Raw genomic sequence first — 18,464 nt, 5'->3', positions numbered from 1 at the left:
TTGATATTGTTGGTCTTTGGTAAGAGTCGGCATTATATAGGTTAAGTCAAATTAATTTGATTCAAATGAATTAATTTGGAAATTTGATTTAGTTAATTCGAAAAATTGGTTTTAATTTTGAAAATATCGATAAAATCCGTTCAGTTTCGGTTTTCGTTAAAAAATCGATTAACTGAATTATTTTATAATTAAATTTTTATTTTTTTTTATTAAACTTTACATCTAATTTATAAAATTTGTTTAATATTTTATATTTAATATTCTACATAATTTTTAAAAAAAAACTTTTTATGCATAATATTTATTATTATGATAAAAATCTGATATCAATTGTTAATTATTTTATTTTATTTTTAAAAAAATCGGTTAATTCGATTTTAGCTATACATTCGATCTGGTTAGCCTAAAAAAAACTTGGTAGAATTAACCGAATGTTCACCCCTGTTTCTTGGTACACAATGTGTGTGTATATATATATTAAAAAGTTAGATGCTGAATATTTTATATGCAAATTCTGGAGAAATTTAACGGGTTTTTCTGTCTATCAAATAACATGTTAGACCACCCCAATAGTTACTCTAGAGAGATATATTATAAATTCAAATGGGGCTGATTTATTCGGGGGAGGGGATGAGATTCTCCGGTGATTCAAATGAATTAAGCAACAAATATTGATTTGTTTATTTTAAAAAAAAAAAACATGGCAGTCATACCCACCCATATAATCGAAGGACAAAAACTCGTGTGAGACGATCTCATATATCGTATTTTGTGAGACAGTATATCTTATTTGGATCATTAATGAAAAAGTATTACTTTTTATGCTAAGAATATTATTTTTTATTGTGAATATCGGTAGGGTTGATCCGTCTCACAGATAAAAATTCGTGAGACCATCTCAGAAGAGATCTACTCTAATCAAAGAAGTTAGAATAATTTGTAAAAACTATATAGATGAAATATGACATTGTCAAAGTAAAATTAACCAAGTAGCAATGGCTGAGAAGGCTATACATGTGTTCCACGGTTGTATTCTGATTATATATAAGTCGTGAATTTTTGCCCAAGTAACGAACCAGTAAAACACATATTTTTATTCGGCGGATTTGGGACACATGGTTATGGGGAAAAAGGAGATAAGAAGAGGGAGGAAGAGACGTACATTTTAAAAAGAGTCGGTACTCAACTAAAATTCAGGGTATGTGATGCACATAGTTGGCTACAATATTGGTTTTTTCTATACTACATCCTTGAATAATTCCAAACATAGACAGATAGATATATGTGTACTGTGTACATATACTATAGTGACACATATTCATATAAATGGACCCGATCCAAATGGTTTGAGTAGAAAACCAAGCTAAGTTATATACAATAAATTAAAACGTATGGTTAGTACGACATATATATTAATATTTTTAGATTTGAAAAGAGTATTGGACAGATGGAATGTGAAGCTTCTTAGCATATATATTTTTAATTGAAATAATCAAACAGTGGCCATGATAAATAAATATCAATTACCAAGCATATACACACGGCATCCACCAAACGCATTACTTCGTCAATCTCCTCCCTCAACTCGAAACAAGAAATAATTTTTTTTAAAAAGAATAATAATAATAACACAAAATCAAAAGACCTTAAATTCATCAAACAAATAGCCGCAATTGAAGCGTGTTGTCCAAGCGAAAAAAGCATGAGCGTGCAGTTGCCTTGCCTGTTGTGTGAGCTCTTTAGTCCCTTTCCCAAGAAACCCCCGGTTCTAAAGCTTGCTCCTTACCAAATTCCAGTTTTTTCTCTTCCTAAATAAAGAACAAAGTTTAAAGATTCGTCGTTTTTCTTCGTGGGTTTTACGAGTTTGGTGTTCTTTTGTTTCTTGTGAAGGGGTTGGGTTTTAGGTTTTATGTGGAAAAAAGGTGGAGTCTTGGAGATGGTGGGGGAGTTTATCTGGTGTTTTTGAGTGAGGAATTTGTGGTTTGGAAGGTGGATAAACTAAATATTTTGGTCAGTATTGAATGGGAGTAAGAGAACACAGAGTGGAGGGTAATGAGGAAGTCTTTCAAAGATTCTCTCAAATCGCTTGAAGCTGATATTCAACATGCCAACACTCTGTATGTGCTTCATTCCCTGAACAATAGATTTGTTTCATTATTTGTCTTTTAGTTTTGGTGATTTTGCGTGGGGGCTCTTTCTTCTTCTTTTTTTTCTGTGTTTTGACCCTTTTTTACAGAAATTACTGTGATCTGCCTAATTTTAAATCCAAATTTGAAGACAATTTTATGATATGGACACGATACGATAGGTTTTTTTTTCGTGGATTTATCATTTATGGGTTAATAATTTGCTTGTTTTTCACCAGAAAAGCAACTGTTTAACATTCAGAAGATGTTGATTTTTTTTATCGTTTTGAGTATTAAGTATTCATCATAGGCGCCCACCTTTTTAAACTTTAAAGATAATCAATGGTGTAGTTGGTTGTACTTCTACTTTTCTTGCAAGTTTGTTTGAATTTGGTGACATAGATGCTCTATTTTTGGATGCACTCTATGTTAAATTGAGATACAGGGCTTCGGATTATCCGGGGGAATACGACGGTGCCTGCCTGCAGATGCGGCTGTCTTACAGCCCTTGTGCCCATGTTTTCCTCTTCCTTGTTCAATGGACTGATTGTCACCTTGCTGGTGCACTTGGTTTGATTAGGATCCTTATTTACAAGGTACACTCAGGCCTTAGAAAATTCGATTAATGGGTATTCATGTGGGGGCGGTTTTGGTAGGAGTATGGATTTGATATGTTGAGAATGGAGCAAGAATTAGAATTCTTTTATGAAAAAGACACAAAATTTTATGAGTATGCTTCAATTGTGATTCGTATGTATTGCATCATGCTGTGTTGTTAAAATTGATGAAACGTTGGTAACTGTAGGCATACGAGGATGGTAAGACAACCATGTCAGTTCACGAACGGAAAGCTAGTTTACGGGAGTTTTATGGTGAGGGTGTTTAAAGCTTCGACATTACGTTATTTTCCATGTCCAGAAAAATTTTTGCTATCGAGTTTTACCTTTTGGACTCTCTTATTTTCGGACATTCTGCTCGAAAAATGTATCATGCATGCCTGGTATAAATTTGGTAGGTGTGATATTCCCGTCTTTGCTGCAACTTCAAAGAGGAATAACTGATGTCGAAGAGAGGAAACAACGAGAGATTTGTGGGACAAAGTACAGGAAAAGCGATGAAATGAGCAAAGGCAAGCTGTCTGAAATCGAAATGGAGAGAGATGAAGAATGTGGTATTTGCATGGATATGAATACCAAGGTTGTCCTGCCCAGTTGCACTCATTCTTTGTGTATCAAGTGCTACAATAACTGGTAAGTACATTATTGTGCCCTCATTTTACATAAATTGTTAATGTTACAAGTTTCGGCTCAGGTTGATCATATGAAGTGTTCATGAATATTTGTCTTTCCACTTGTTTTCTTTTTGCCGGTGATAAAAATTGTCGAGGGATTCATCGATGGTTGCATTTAAGACTCGGTGTCAAGAATTTGAGTTTAAATGACCCCGAGAGTTCTTCACTCACATTAGTAACTGGGATGGACAATGTAAAAAAACCAAGTTCTTTTTAGATGGCAAGAGTTTTGGTTGCCATGCCTAAAAAGTATGAGGCTATAAAATTCGTCGAATGTACAAGGGGTGGAGCTATGTGGATACAAGGGTGATGAACTCAACTCTCCAAAATAACTCTTACCTCCACAGGAATTTCGTAGAATTGACCCCATTGTAATTGGTGAAATACTAGTAGAAGATTTCGAATTTGTGATTTGGTCCCCTACAGCCGAAATACAAGTTCCCTTGACGAATGATCTAGACTCGAGACTCTAGAAAATCAGGTCTTTTGCACAAAACAAGGAGAATGAGAGACACCATTTGACACGTTTCATTTCGACTCATCATGCTTTCGGTTTCTTGAAATTTTCCTTCGTTTCACAGGTGTTTTCGATCCCAGTCATGCCCATTCTGTCGGGATAGTCTGAAGAGAGTGAATTCCGGGGAGCTTTGGATCTACACCTGCAAAAGCGACATTGTTGATTTATCAACCATTGCTAGAGAAAATCTGAAGAGACTGTTCTTGTATATCGACAAGCTACCTCTAATTGTACCCAATCCGATGCTGGTTTCCTACGACCCTCATTTTCCGTGAATTGTAAGCATGGCGTGCCCACTTTCTTTGTGTAGATTTCAAACATTTCTTATGTATGTATGTATATATATGTGTGTGTGTGAAGTTCGTTTGTAAGTATTTCTTTATTTAGTAGTTGTACACTGTACACAGCAACTCAACTTCTTCATATATAAGATTTTAATTGTGGATTGAATTCAACCTTTATATCCTCTCCAATGTTCCACTTCTGACAATTTTTTTTAGGAACTTATATTTGATCAATTGAGAAAATTTTCTAGGAATAGATATAATATATTCTTGTGATGACATGTACATAATAAGTATAGAAATATATAATATTATGATAAGATAAAAAAAAAAACTTGGTGTATGTATAGATATGAGTTCTCTCCCTTTGAGATAAAGATATTTAATTTGTAATCTCCAGCACTTGTGTCAACCACAGGAAGCCAGCCTACGTGTACGACCAGATAAGAATTAGATAAGGCCGACTCCCACCACTCTCAGATGGATTCACTCCCAGAATCCAACGGTTATCGTTTCTCCATCCCACCAAGAACCTGCTCTATATCCTCTCAACCACATTTTCCTGCACCCATAACTCAAAACTCCATTTCTATCTTCCTCGCAAAATGGCCGCCGCCTCCACAACCGCCGCCGCGGCATCCTCCTTCATCGGCACCCGCCTCCCGGTATCCCGCTCCGGGTCGGTCAGGGTTCAGGCTGCGTTCTCATTCGGAAAAAAGAAGAAAGCGGCCGCCAAGAAACCCGCAAAGAAGTTCTCCCCTGATCGGCCTTTGTGGTATCCCGGCGCCACATCTCCCGATTATCTCGACGGGTCCCTTATCGGAGACTACGGGTTCGACCCGTTTGGTCTGGGCAAGCCCGCTGAATACCTGCAGTTCGAGTTGGACTCGCTGGACCAGAACCTGGCCAAGAACCCCGCCGGTGACATTATCGGGACCAGAACCGAGCTCGCCGACGTGAAATCGACGCCGTTTCAGCCTTACAGCGAGGTTTTCGGGCTGCAGAGGTTCAGGGAATGCGAGCTGATCCACGGCAGGTGGGCCATGCTCGCCACTCTTGGCGCCATCACTGTTGAGTGGCTCACCGGTATTACCTGGCAAGATGCTGGAAAGGTACGTTTTTTACAAATACCAATGATTATCCTTTTGCAAATGACTTGTACTAATTGTCATTCTTCAAACCAAGAAATGGTTAAATTGTGCATTCATTCCACATCCCTAGTTTGAGACTGAGTTCAGGTTTTAGGTTCAATTGGAACAAATATACTCGGACAAAAATAGTTGATGAATTTGATAGTTCGTTGGCAAAATGCTTGAGTTGAGTATAATTTTAACGAATATAAAAAATTAGGTATAGTCAATTATATCACGTGTGTGCATGTTCTATGTGAAAAGAAATAGGTTAGCCGTTAGCGTCTTAGCCATATTGTTTTGATTGAAATTTATCATAATTATTTTATAAACCTTTGAATAAACCAGGTTGAGTTGGTCGACGGATCCTCATATCTTGGGCTACCACTCCCATTCTCAATGTCCACGTTGATCTGGATTGAGGTGTTGCTCATTGGGTACATCGAGTTCCAGAGGAACGCCGAGCTCGACCCGGAGAAAAGGCTGTATCCTGGTGGATCCTACTTTGACCCGTTGGGCCTCGCATCCGACCCGGAGAAGAAGGCCACCCTCCAGCTGGCTGAGATCAAGCACGCCCGCCTTGCCATGGTCGGGTTCTTGGGCTTCGCCGTGCAGGCTGCTGCCACGGGTAAAGGCCCACTTAACAACTGGGCCACCCATTTGAGCGACCCGCTCCACACCACCATTTTCGACACCTTCGGACTTTTATCTTGAGCTCTACGACCACTATATATTTTTACGTATTATAAGCCAATTAATTAATTATTGCCTCGTGTATTAAATCGCAATTGCGAGGATATTGTTGCCTTGTAAAGATTGTAATACTTCTGTTTGTGTCGGTAACTTATAATTCTGTATCTCTAGGCAACGTGACTAAATGCATGCATGTCCCGTGTAACATGAACTCTGATACATAAGTGCAACGCTGCATCTTTATTTGCGGAAGGTATTGTTATAAACGAAGAGAATACATCTCAAAAAATTTGTCTTACTTTTTATTAATTTTAACATTCGATGTAGAACATTTGTAATGTTGTCGATCTTTTGAAAAGTCGACGTTTACGTCGGCAAATTGTAGATGGTTTTTACAAACCTTAAAATTCCTAGTGTATGAATAATCTACTTTAATCTAAATAATAATATCATTCGTCGATATTGATAATATGATGATTGATTTTTAAGTTGCCTGTTTCGTTATGCTGACTTTAAGAATCGATGTTCAATAATAAACTCTAGATATATATCGTTACAAAAGAATTACCTATTAGGTATTGTAATTTTGAGTTTACAAATTATTTTTGATTAAATTTAACGTTCGACGTGAGATATTAGCAAAAAAATGCGTAAAACATTAAATGATTATAATTTTTGTTTTTTATAATGTTTGGCTTAAATTTTTTAATTGATTATAATCATATCTCGTTCTGTTAATAAAATAACCATCGGTATCATATCAACATGATGCAAGATCCTCGTAAGCTCAAAACAAAGTACAAGAATGTATTAGTATTTTAGATATCTACGTTCTTGTTTTATACTTGTGCTCCAAGAAGCCCGACTTCCTATTGTTTTTCTTTCGGATGAAATTCAATAATAAATCTTCTGAGAAACCCCACCCTTATACAATGAAGATGAAGCTTTCAATTGCTTCAATTCCTCAATTGTGTTTTATGGATATAAAATTTATAATTCAAATCAATCCAATGTATTTTATTGATAGAGTTAAAATTGTGGATTTGAAGTTCTTTCTAATTTTTAGATTTTATTTTATGGCATCTGAAATTTCCATTGGAAATGGTTTTTGAACTCCATTGATTTTCGAATTTATTCGTTAATATGTCATTTGGATTGATAGATTTCAAATCAATGATTTCAATTGTATTTTTGTTGTTTTAGATAAGTAAGACCATGGATTTCAAATCAACAACTAACATGTTTATATCCTTACATGTTTCATATTTTTTCTTTTTGCTACAATGTACCATACCCATGTTTGATGCTACGTTTAGGTATTCTACCACGAGGAGTTCGCTCTCATGGTGCATTGAAAGTCTAAAAATGTTGGGGGCCATCGAGTTCACAATAGAGGTGTAAACGAACTTAAGTGAGTCGAATATGATGAAAATTTGATGGCTTGAATTCGGCTCGAATTAGTTCTATTCGAGTTCGAGCTTGATTCGAAATTCGAAAATTTTAGAATTTTTGGTTCAAATTATATTCAAATTAAGTTCGAGTTCGACTCGAAAAATTTGAACATGTTCGCGAATTATTTGAATTATTGCTCAAATTTATTTACTTGATATATAATTAAATTAATAAAATATTAAAGTCCGCGAGCGGTTCGCGAAATATCAAACAAAATAATTTGGACTCGAGTTCGACTCAAAAAAATTTGAATATGTTCGAGTTCAGCTCGAATACGAATCAAATATTTTTCGAATTGGGTTAAAAAGCTCAGGAACATGCTCTTTTCGTTTACACCCTTAGTTCACACTAGGATTGGGCGTCAGGTCGAGTTCAGTTAGTTCGAGTCAGATACCTGAAAAATTTTTGAGCAGCAAACTTGCAGCCCGAACACGAAATTAAATCCGTACTATGCGACTGTTCAGGTACCAGAAAATTTCGGACAACGTCTAGTACCTGACGATGGGTACCCGAAATTCAGATAAAAAATTCTAACCCTTTTTTATTTCTTTCAAACATAAAAATAAACCAAGTATTTTCATTCTATCTTGACAAACTCCAATAAAAAAAAAAAAAAACATATTTTCAATATATTTCATCATATCTCGAAGAAAAACATCACAATGAAAAAATGTATCACATATTAATATGGTTAAACAATATATACAAAAATACATATTCTGCGGAAAATAGTACAACAACAATAAAAAGTTATATGAAAAACATCAGTCTAGATAAATATATTGTAATAATAGAAAAAGCAAGTAATTCAGCACAACAAAAATCCATCACTTTTAAACAATAATAAAATGTTAAAAAACCATCAATTTAAATAAAACACATTTCAATTAAAGAAAACACACATCGGATACACCACAAACAAAAAATCCATCGCATATTAACCAATCATTTTCGAAAGTAAAAATATCAATTTCTTCAAATCATCAACAATAAATTTAAACAATAGGTAATGCATCTTCCAACTTCCAAGATAAATCATCATATGTCCAGATGAATCATCTTCCAATTCAATAGTGACTCAAAGACTCAAAATCAAATCAAAATACCTTAAATATTATAATTCTATGAGTTTTCTAAGACAATCATTAAAATAGAGAATTATAATGAATTTAAACTTTAAAATTTTCAATAATAGAATATAATGAATTTTAACTTTAAAAAATTACAATAATCGATTTTTGAATTTTTTAATAATTATATATCAATTATGGTTGATTCCTTCCTTGATTTTGTTAATTCTATGCAATAAAAAGAATAAAAAATCAAAGAGATTAGTAATTAGAAAATAAAACATAATTATTGAGATTAAATATAGAAAAAGTAAAAGGAAAAAATGTCTTTCTCAAGTATTTTGATTTTAGTACAATCTTCCTACACGCATATAGACTTTGAATCCAACCTTAGCCAATCTTAGGCATATACCAAAGCTTGAACAATCTAGGAGATAATGAACTTCTAAAACCATTCAAAACATGACCACCTGTACTAAATATTGCTTCCAAAGCAACAGTGGAGAGATGAATGACTAAGATATTAAGTGCCAACCGAGAAAGAATAGAAAATTTGATAGAATTAACTTTACACCACTGAATGATAGAAAAAATTTCATCATAATCCTCACGATCTTCACCTAGATATTTCTTCAATTCCGACTTCAGGCATTATTTTTTTCAATCAAGTTTGTATTTTATAAAAGTAATGGAATTATCAAATTGGGAATTTTTTGAAAATGATGTAGAACCTAAAGCAAAAGGTACCAAACTTCTTTGAGTTCCATATCTCAGTTTATAGTCATACAAAATTTATTGCATTCCACCATTCACTTTTTGTTTCATCATCACGCTCTTTGTGAGAGCTGCCGGCGTAGTCTCGACTCTCAAGTATGTACAATTATGGATTCAGTTTTTATTTCCTAATTTAAAATATAAAACATTATACATATATAATATAATATAGTATATAATTATATTATATATATAAAAAATATAAATAGATCGAGTAGCTGATATTTTTGTGGTCCGAGTAAGTACAGAAGCTGAATTTTGGTTAAACTAACCAACCCGATCAGGTCGGGTCCAAAACGCCCACCCCTCTAGTTCACACCTTGTCCTCATGACATAATGTGTACGATAGCTAAAAATTATTGAATGCGAGATTCATGCTTACCCAAAAAATTTGATGTTATATTCTAAAGGAGCATCCAAATATTCATATTTATTCGTATATGAGGTCTATATTTTCTATGGATCCTATGTACAAGATTAAAACGTTTGGATACATCCTTAAATTTAAGATAATATATTTTAATAGCATTAACAAACGTGTATGTAATTGAAAAGCAAAGTGAAATCGTTCATTTTTCCACCTTTATTTTCTATTTTATTTTAAAAAATAGTAAAGTAAGTATCTTCTTTATTTTCTATTTTAACAAACTATATGTGGGATCGAAAACCAACTTACTTAAGGTTTTTCATAAACTTTCTATTCTTCTTAATGATAAAATGTTTGAATGTGTATGCATGCGCGCATCATATAAAATATTAATTTATACTGGTATACAATAGACTTCAAATTTTAAACAATTAATTCCTAAAGTATCTTATTATCTGTAACTTCAATATTCAACTTGTAATTTAATTACATTTATTTATTAAAAAATAAATTTTACGATATTTTCCAAAAAATATTAGGAATTGTAAATACTTGCTTTATGCGTAGTTAAATTAATAAGAAAATATCGTTATAAGAGAACATTTTCAGGACTTCCCAACTGTGATTGAATAACATGACATTAGAATATTTATTATTCGTGTTAAATATAGGGTCTTTTATCAAATCATAGCACTTTTAATTTTCTATTAACAATCTACCGTATTTTTCAAAAATTTATTAAAATATTGTAAAAAAAAAATAATAAATAAAACTTTTACTCCCCCGCCCTTCCAAACGGGGGGGGCAAATTATTTCACCTCCCCCGCCTCCCCTACAGGCGGGGGACAGAGAAATTAATTTAAACTCTCCCCCGCCTTTACGACAGGTGGGGGAGAGTCATTTAAACGTGTAAGAACGCGATGATGCAGTATTTTATCTTCACACAATTTGGATATAATATTGTCGGATCGCCGCACCCTTAAAGTTCTATCCAAATTATTTTTTGAAATGACACTTGATATATGAGTTTCTTGTCTATATAAAACACTATCATCTATTGGTTAAGCGTTAAATTCCATCTGTATTTCATATATAAAAAATTACCAGTTAGAAATAAATACATATTTATATATAATTTCATCGTGATTTAATTGATATAAATTTAATTATTATAGTCCATCTTAAGACACTATTTTTTAAAATATTCTTGTTTGTTAAAGATTTTATAATATAGAATTGCATTATTTTATAATCTTCAACTACCTTTTTCACTATTACAACTCAGTGAATTATTTTTGATCAAAAAACATTTGACCCATTTTATTCCCTAAAATTTCTCGAATAATAATTGAAATAAATATATTATATTACGTGATCTTTAATTTAACACTAAAAAATAATAAACATATAAAAGTTTATCTCGATGATTAAATTCATGTCTAATAAATTTTTTAGATTTTATTTTATTATTTATGTCTAATATTTTAATTAAATGATACTACTAAATCATAATTTTTTCTCCTACATTTTACAAATTATTAATATTACAAAATATTAGATCTAATCTTAAAAAAAAAAACGCTACTACATACAAAGTAATAAATTTAATAAGAAATATTACAAAATATTAGATCTAAATTTTAAATTCTTAAAGAATAGTTTGAATAGAATTGTGAAAATGATTATTTATATTAACAACAGTATTCATAAAAACAATGTAAAAAGCTAATTAACATATTTAGCAATTAACATAATTAATATGTTAGTTTGATTAGTTATTTAATCTAATACCAAATATAATCATGATGATAATAGGAAATAATCCCTCTTATTTGACTTAATTTAACATGTTTTGTGTCATTATGAAAATGATTCAAAGGATATAATTGGAATTTAATTTAATTAAGTGCTAGTTTTAAAAACTAACTTAAAGTTAAATTTGATCATAAACATACATGTGTAGAAGGTCATTTTAAAATTCTTCTAAACAAATATATCATTTTTATGTAAACATGATAAATAAAAACACTTCAATAATATTTATGATAACAAATTAACAAATAAATATATCATAACAAAAATTAAGATAATAATTTTAACGAATTAAGATTAAAAATTTCTAAACATAAATTAAAATTAATATAATACAACCATCAAATAAATTAATTGAATACAAAAAATTTGAGACGAAAAATAAATCAAATCTATACCGACAAATTTTTGAACAACCTTTGAATACAAAATGCAAGTGAACTTCTGTGAACACAATACAAGTGAAAAATCTTTGAATACAAAATGCAAGTCTCGTGTATATATATAGAAGAATTCTATTTTAAAAATATTTAAATTTGCCCGCCACTGTAATAGGCGGACAAGCGAAATTTTTTAAAAAGACTCTCCTCCGCCTGTCGTTCAGGCGGAGGAGAATTTAACTTAATTTCTTCCTCCCCCGCCTCCCTACAGGCGGAGGAGGTGAAATAATTTGCTCCCCCATTTGGAAGGGCGGGGGAGTAAAAGATTTATTTATTTTTTTTTAATTTTTTACAATATTTTAATAAATTTTAGAAAAATACGGTAGATTGTTAATAGATAATAAAAAGTACTATAATTTGATAAAAACCTTTATATATACGCAAGTCATGTGCCTCGATGACTACTATCAATAATATGTCGTTATTCTTAATTATTTCATATTATAATTAGATAGAAAACATGGAAAATTACGAAGTTTAGGCTTCAAAACCTAATTATAATTAAAAAAAAAAAAAAACTTAATTCACTGTTGCAGCACATTAGTATAAATATAGAGATCCATCAGTGCGAGGATTTTGCCTTCTCCTGTTGGCCCTCTCCCCTCGCCGCTGTGTTCGAGGTTGCTTCTCCACTATCTATTTTCTGTCGTAAGTATCCTTACTTTGTAGCTCTGTATCCGTGTTGATTCTTGATGTGTTTTTTTTGTTTATATCTGTTATTTTTTTCCCGGGATACTTCATAGGTTTCTGTTCACGAAAATCAAAGCTGTTTTGGGTTTTGATTATATGATCGTGGAGGGGGAGGCATTATGGGGTTGATATATTTGATTTCTCTTGAAGGGAAAGCGTATAGTTGCAAGCAATGCCAAACGCATCTCGCTCTCTACAGTGACGTCATCTCTAAGGTAATCTTTGTACCACATGTTCTGATTTTTACTCACCAGTCTATTTTGATCCCTGTTCTAAAAAGTGTGGAAGACACCGAGTGATTGAGAAAAACTTGGCTTAGGGCAACAAAAACGCGAAGCGCCTGAGGAAAAGCTTCGCTTAGGGCAACAACGTGAACAAAACTGTTACGCATGAAAAAAAATATATAAAAAAGCAGAATTTTTTAGATAAAATTTTAAGTAATTTTTTTAATAAATTTTAACATTTAATTTATTTTAAATAAGAAATATTTAATCTACTTCAAACAATTTGTTATTTTGAAACTTACGTTATTAATAACTTGAAAAGTTTATGCATAAATTCTTATATTTGATGTTTATGTGTCGTTTAATTTATTAATTTACTTGATATCATTAAAATTATAATAAAAAATAGACTCGTTTGTACCAGTAAAGTTTGAAGCTTTATTAACGCTTTTAAAACCTTGCTTTTGATTTCAAGTTTGTTATGACATATGAGAGTGAATGTATATGAGCAGTGATGAGTGATTAGCTAGAAACTTTGAAGCGGTCATTGTCAATTTTGAAGAAGAAAATTGTTTCTAACTCCTGTTCAACAATTCCATTGAGTTTTTGTTTTGTCATTGAGTTGTCCCTCTTCTCCTGATATCGCCCTGCTCCCCTGATAAGACAGTTGATCTTATTGAAGTCAGTGGTTTTGAGGATTGGATGACTCATATATCCTACGTACTCTTGCGCCAGAACCAGAATAGCTTTTTACTTTTGATTTGGTGTGGATTTTATTTTGTAGTTCTGAAGTGAAGTAAGGAGCTGGCGTCTCGAGTCTCGTTTTTTTATTTGTTTTATTGCGTTCAGTGTTTGTTGAAGTTAGAATATTGTGTATCAATTTGCATTAGGAAGTCGTGTAATGTTTGCTAAAGTAACTCTTGTTTTCTTTCTAGCCTGGTTCTTACGGGAACACCATCAATTTGTTGGTTTACAAAGCTGTCTTAGACACTTGATGTTTGAGATATATAGCTCGTGTATTTTCGAGATTTTGGACTAAGTTTATCATAGGAACAAATAGGCAGAAATATATATACCTCGAAAAATAAATAAAAACACGGCGCTTTAAAGCTGTTTGAACTTTAAGCTGAGTGTATGCTTCATGGTTTTTCTCTTTGAACACAAACTTTTACTCATTGATTTTATAACCCATGTTTTCAGGCTTTCCTCTGCAAAAATGGGAAGGCTTATCTCTTCGACAAAGTGTGAGTGCTTTTTTTATATGGTTAACGTTTGACTGGATTTTTGGAGCTCATTGATGACAAATTCAACTTATGATTCGTCTGCTAATTATCGATCCTACTACATTTTTTTAAATTGGAATTCTGTTGTTTCGAAGCATAAAAAGTTAGAACATGTTTAAGAGCGAAAATGATTTGGCCATGAACAAGTTGCATGTTTCCATCAGCTGTAATTCTGGCTAAAGTTTTGCCTATTGACATGTGCCTAATGTATGTGTTACTTGTTACCAGTGTGAATGTTACTGTCGGAGAGAAAGAAGAACGGGTGATGATTACTGGATTACACACCGTTGTGGACGTTTTTTGTGTGGGATGTGGTTCCATTGTTGGATGGAAATACGTGAGTTCTTGTCATGAAAACTTGGATCATGCTATTTGTTTCTTTTCATTTTTCTATCTACATTGCTTATAATACCTTAACGCGTCCCTCTTTCGCTGTTTTCTCAATTTCAGGAAGTCACTTGCGAGAAGAATCAGAAGTATAAGGAAGGAAAATTTATCATCGAGAGGTATGTAATGTAGTGTTGGCTCTGATCTGGGACGGACCCAGAAATCGCGAAAAGGGGTGAGATTCAGTGGGGGAGACGCAACATATGTGGGGTGAAACTTATAGATTTTCGAGAATCACACGTAAATATTTAAAAGTTTCCCGTCTCCCCCGCCCTGTTTGCTTCTGTCTGTGATGTTGTGCACTTACACTTCATCAGTCAAAACTCGCTTTCTTCTCGTTTGAGCAGGTTTAAAGTATTAGGTCCTGATGGAACCGATATGGCTGAAAGCGATGTGGAAGACACTTGAATAAATGTCGAACCTACTCGTTCTAAATCGACTGTCTTGTTTATCCTCCTACTCTGCTTTCTTTTTTTCTTTGGAGCTGATTCTCCGGTCTTTTACTGATTACAGTTGCACATATTGAAGTAGACTCCAGTTTTTGGGATGAGTTTTGAGTGGCCATCATTTCTTGAACTCAATTGAATTGTGCCCTTCAAAATAGCTATGTTGCTGGATGTTTGGCTCAAAAGGTTTATTCAACCTAATTTATTTCTGAACTTTAGTTTGGATTTTACTAGATATTAGACATCTATTTGCTTAGATGGGAATGTCCCCCCCTTAATTTGGGTCCAAGGCCGTAACTTTCAACGAGTCCATATAGTTTATGGGACTCGAATGAACCGAGTGCTTTATTTGTTTTCGCTTGTAACCCATGATCCAAACTTCTATCGATGTCTGACCCATGTGACCGACCAGATTTGCAACGATTCAGGCTGGTTGAATGGTTTCAAGTGCCACGTGATTGCTAATTGCTCTCAATAAATCCAACTACTTTTGACATGTTTGAATTCATTACGAGATCTTAATTCTTATATTGATTATAAAGTCACTTTTATCGTTATATCAAAATTTTGAATATTATCGTCCTAATGGTACTCTGAAGATAGTTGCCAATTACGATGTACCAATGTGATATATTCTCATATTTTTAAAATATTAAGTGCTCTATAATGTTCCCTATTGTATGATTAATATGTCATTTATTATTCTGGAGTAGTTTTGGAATATGAGCTTAATATTTAGTTATCAAATTTAAAATTAATTTTAGTAAACCCCACACAAAACAAACCCTATATTTTTTTTTTATTACTAGTGTTTTTTGGTACGCGATGAACACATATATATTAAAATTTTGTTATATGAAATGATTATTTGTGAAATTTTAGATTTGTTATATGAAATGATTATTTGTGAAATTTTAGATATTATATTAAAATTAAGAACTATAAATATGGTTTTGTATAATAATTTTTTGAGGTAGGTTTCTTATTAGATCATTTCACGATTTTATATCTATGAGACGAGTCAATCCGACTCATATTTATCATGAAAAACAATATTTTTTTGTGTAAAAATAATAATTTTCACTGAGTGAGCCGGGTTGGATATTCGTTTCATAAATATGATCTATGGAACGGTCTCACAAAGGTTTTTATTTTTATTTTTATTTTATGTATAGATGATATAATTATTTTAAATTCAAAAATACAGATAAAGATAAAAAAAAAATATATTTTATTAAGATATGTTAGATATAGATGAGATACACCATCACTAAAATAACTTTTTAATTAAATGAAATGAATATATATGTTTTTATTTGAGAAGAATTATATTTTTGATTTATATGATGAGATAAATTTGAACTCAATTATTTCTGACATTTGGAGCCAGCGGTCAAACCTGAAATCAAATGAAAGTAGTCTGTAAAGTACAAAGGCTCGAACTCTGGGAAATACAAAAGGGCCCACAATGATTTTGAACTACACGACTCTCGAGGCTCCACGAAGGCCCAGCCCATCTTAGATGTTTTCTACTTTTATTTGTTCTTTTGGTAATTACCCATATGAGATATTTTCGTTGGGGTTCACCGTTCATATATATATATATATATATTGGTATTCAATTTTCAAAATCAATGTAAATAATATGCATGTTGAACGTCTATTTTCTATGGACTTCTATAATAAATAGATAAATCATTTTTATAAAATGGGTAAATTTATGAAAATTTTGACATAGGTGTAGATTGTATCGTGGCAACACACATATTTGAGCTAAGTAATTACAAAACAATATAATAGTTTATATTCTAATAAAAACACCGAGAGATAAATTATGCGAAAAAAATATAAGAGTAACATCTTGTATTTGCAAAGCAAAGTGTTACAAACATGAAAGCCACACTACCTCTTGAATCTCCACAAGTCAATTATGGATTTATAATGTTGGTGAATCAAAGAGTCAAGCTCCAACGAGAATATCGTGCTTTAAACGATGGATTATTTCTAATGTGGACGTTTATCATAGAGTTGCTATACATACATAGTAATGATGTTTACGGAAGTAAGGATTTTTATGACACTCCTGTAAGTTTCGATTGTCTCGTTCGTTTGTATGGATCTATACTCGTAAACATGACATTACATATCATGCTTGATTATCCATATGCATAATTTACATTTTTTTAAAAATGAATCTCGTAATGATGAGATTCGAACTAATGCATAGTTTGAACATTCTTCCATAAACGTATTTGGCCGAACGTGCAATGTATTCTAAGAAAGGTGGTTGAAAACGGAAAGCCAATCCATTTATTGCGACGAATTCTTGAACCTAACACATTTAAAGACTCTATTTATGTTGATACACCACCCCAATATTGCCCGCTTCCCCTCACATGTATTTATTTCCAATTTCAAACCATTATTTTATTCTCTCTCAAATAATTGCCCCATGTGGGATTCCAATTTGCATCATTGATTGTGAGTGCATTTTGTCAAAAATATTATGAATAGGAATGGACGGATAACTTTTCATATCAAAAACTCTCTGTTTTTGTTTTGAGTTGTGTGAGATATAGGTTTTGAATTTAGAATTTTATTATAAGATGAGCTACAAGTTATCAACATATCAATTTTTTTTTCTTAATACTAATATTATGTTTTTTTTTTTTTTTGAAAAAAAGGAATATTCAAATCTAGAAACAAAAGAGTATGCTTTTCAACCTTTTGCTTTAGCTTTATTTTTTTCAAAAAAACATATTTTACTATTATAGACAAATAGTTGATAAAGACCAACTTTATAATGTAATTGTTGAAACTGTGAGTTCTTGTCCAAACTTAGTCCATGATGAGGAGAATTTGGCACATGACATGGGACTTTTCACGAGTTTCAAATTTAAAACAATAAAATCCTTGTTTTTATAATTATTTTACTATTTTTAAAATTGTGCTTTTAAAAAATAAAAATCATATGTCAAGAACCTAGAAAAATATATAACTATCAAATATTTAAGCAACCGCTTTAATTAACTGATATATAAGTTAAACTCTCACAAACTAACACATACATACATGTAAAAAAAAATATATATATATATATATATATATAACTTATATTTTATCTATATATATATACATGTTTCTACCATATATGTACCTATTATATAAAACCTGTATGGGTAATATAATAGGTATATATATATATATATATATCTATATATATTATTACCCTTCATTTAACGACTTTGATTTGAAATGTTCCTCGTCCGATCTTGCTACGTATTCAAATTTAATGTCAGATTTAAACGTTAGTGGCCAAATTTAATGGGCATTTTGAAATCCATGAAAAGGATATTCGAATTTATAATGAGATTTGATTAATATAGCACATATTCGAGTAATTTAAAAATCTAGAAGAAAATACTACTATTTTGAAAATGAAAATACCACACTTACCATGTAACTTTTTACATTTTTA

General features: G+C 32.0%; 3 protein-coding genes and 1 long non-coding RNA gene across 6 annotated transcripts; 3 read left to right on the top strand and 1 right to left on the bottom strand.

Moving 5' to 3' along the window:
- Positions 1 to 1,544: 1,544 nt before the first annotated feature.
- LOC142546419 (E3 ubiquitin-protein ligase AIRP2-like) lies at positions 1,545 to 4,239 on the top strand. Of its 2 annotated transcripts, none has more exons than XM_075654122.1 (5): positions 1,545 to 2,117; positions 2,529 to 2,722; positions 2,932 to 2,998; positions 3,142 to 3,376; positions 3,999 to 4,239. In XM_075654122.1, exons 1-5 carry the CDS (start codon positions 2,105 to 2,107, stop codon positions 4,207 to 4,209), a joined length of 720 nt encoding a protein of 239 aa, XP_075510237.1. In that variant the 5' UTR covers positions 1,545 to 2,104; the 3' UTR covers positions 4,210 to 4,239. The 2 variants fall into 2 exon arrangements, with proteins under 2 accessions (XP_075510237.1, XP_075510236.1); XM_075654121.1 differs by having other exon boundaries at positions 1,547 to 2,117; positions 2,572 to 2,722.
- Positions 3,327 to 4,280, bottom strand: LOC142546420 (uncharacterized). The gene is made up of 2 exons (XR_012820468.1): positions 4,157 to 4,280; positions 3,327 to 4,076 (listed from the first exon to the last, which is right to left on the bottom strand). It is a non-coding gene; the product is annotated as an uncharacterized LOC142546420 (long non-coding RNA).
- A 502-nt stretch (positions 4,281 to 4,782) lies between these two features.
- LOC142546418 (chlorophyll a-b binding protein CP29.1, chloroplastic-like) lies at positions 4,783 to 6,205 on the top strand. Its single transcript, XM_075654119.1, has 2 exons — positions 4,783 to 5,330; positions 5,697 to 6,205. Exons 1-2 carry the CDS (start codon positions 4,824 to 4,826, stop codon positions 6,060 to 6,062), a joined length of 873 nt encoding a protein of 290 aa, XP_075510234.1. The 5' UTR covers positions 4,783 to 4,823; the 3' UTR covers positions 6,063 to 6,205.
- A 6,257-nt stretch (positions 6,206 to 12,462) lies between these two features.
- On the top strand, positions 12,463 to 15,216 carry LOC142546417 (protein yippee-like At3g08990). 2 transcript variants are annotated; one of them, XM_075654118.1, is made up of 6 exons: positions 12,463 to 12,576; positions 12,700 to 12,861; positions 14,071 to 14,114; positions 14,382 to 14,490; positions 14,604 to 14,659; positions 14,888 to 15,216. In XM_075654118.1, exons 2-6 carry the CDS (start codon positions 12,766 to 12,768, stop codon positions 14,946 to 14,948), a joined length of 366 nt encoding a protein of 121 aa, XP_075510233.1. In that variant the 5' UTR covers positions 12,463 to 12,576; positions 12,700 to 12,765; the 3' UTR covers positions 14,949 to 15,216. The 2 variants fall into 2 exon arrangements, with proteins under 2 accessions (XP_075510233.1, XP_075510232.1); XM_075654117.1 differs by having other exon boundaries at positions 12,492 to 12,604.
- The last annotated feature ends 3,248 nt before the right edge of the window (positions 15,217 to 18,464 follow it).

The sequence above is a fragment of the Primulina tabacum genome, chromosome 5, assembly GCF_025594145.1.
Source record: "Primulina tabacum isolate GXHZ01 chromosome 5, ASM2559414v2, whole genome shotgun sequence".
NCBI classification, from domain to species: Eukaryota; Viridiplantae; Streptophyta; class Magnoliopsida; order Lamiales; family Gesneriaceae; genus Primulina; species Primulina tabacum.
The sequence above is the reverse complement of the archived record's forward strand: the minus strand, read 5'-3'. Positions and strand labels throughout refer to the sequence as shown.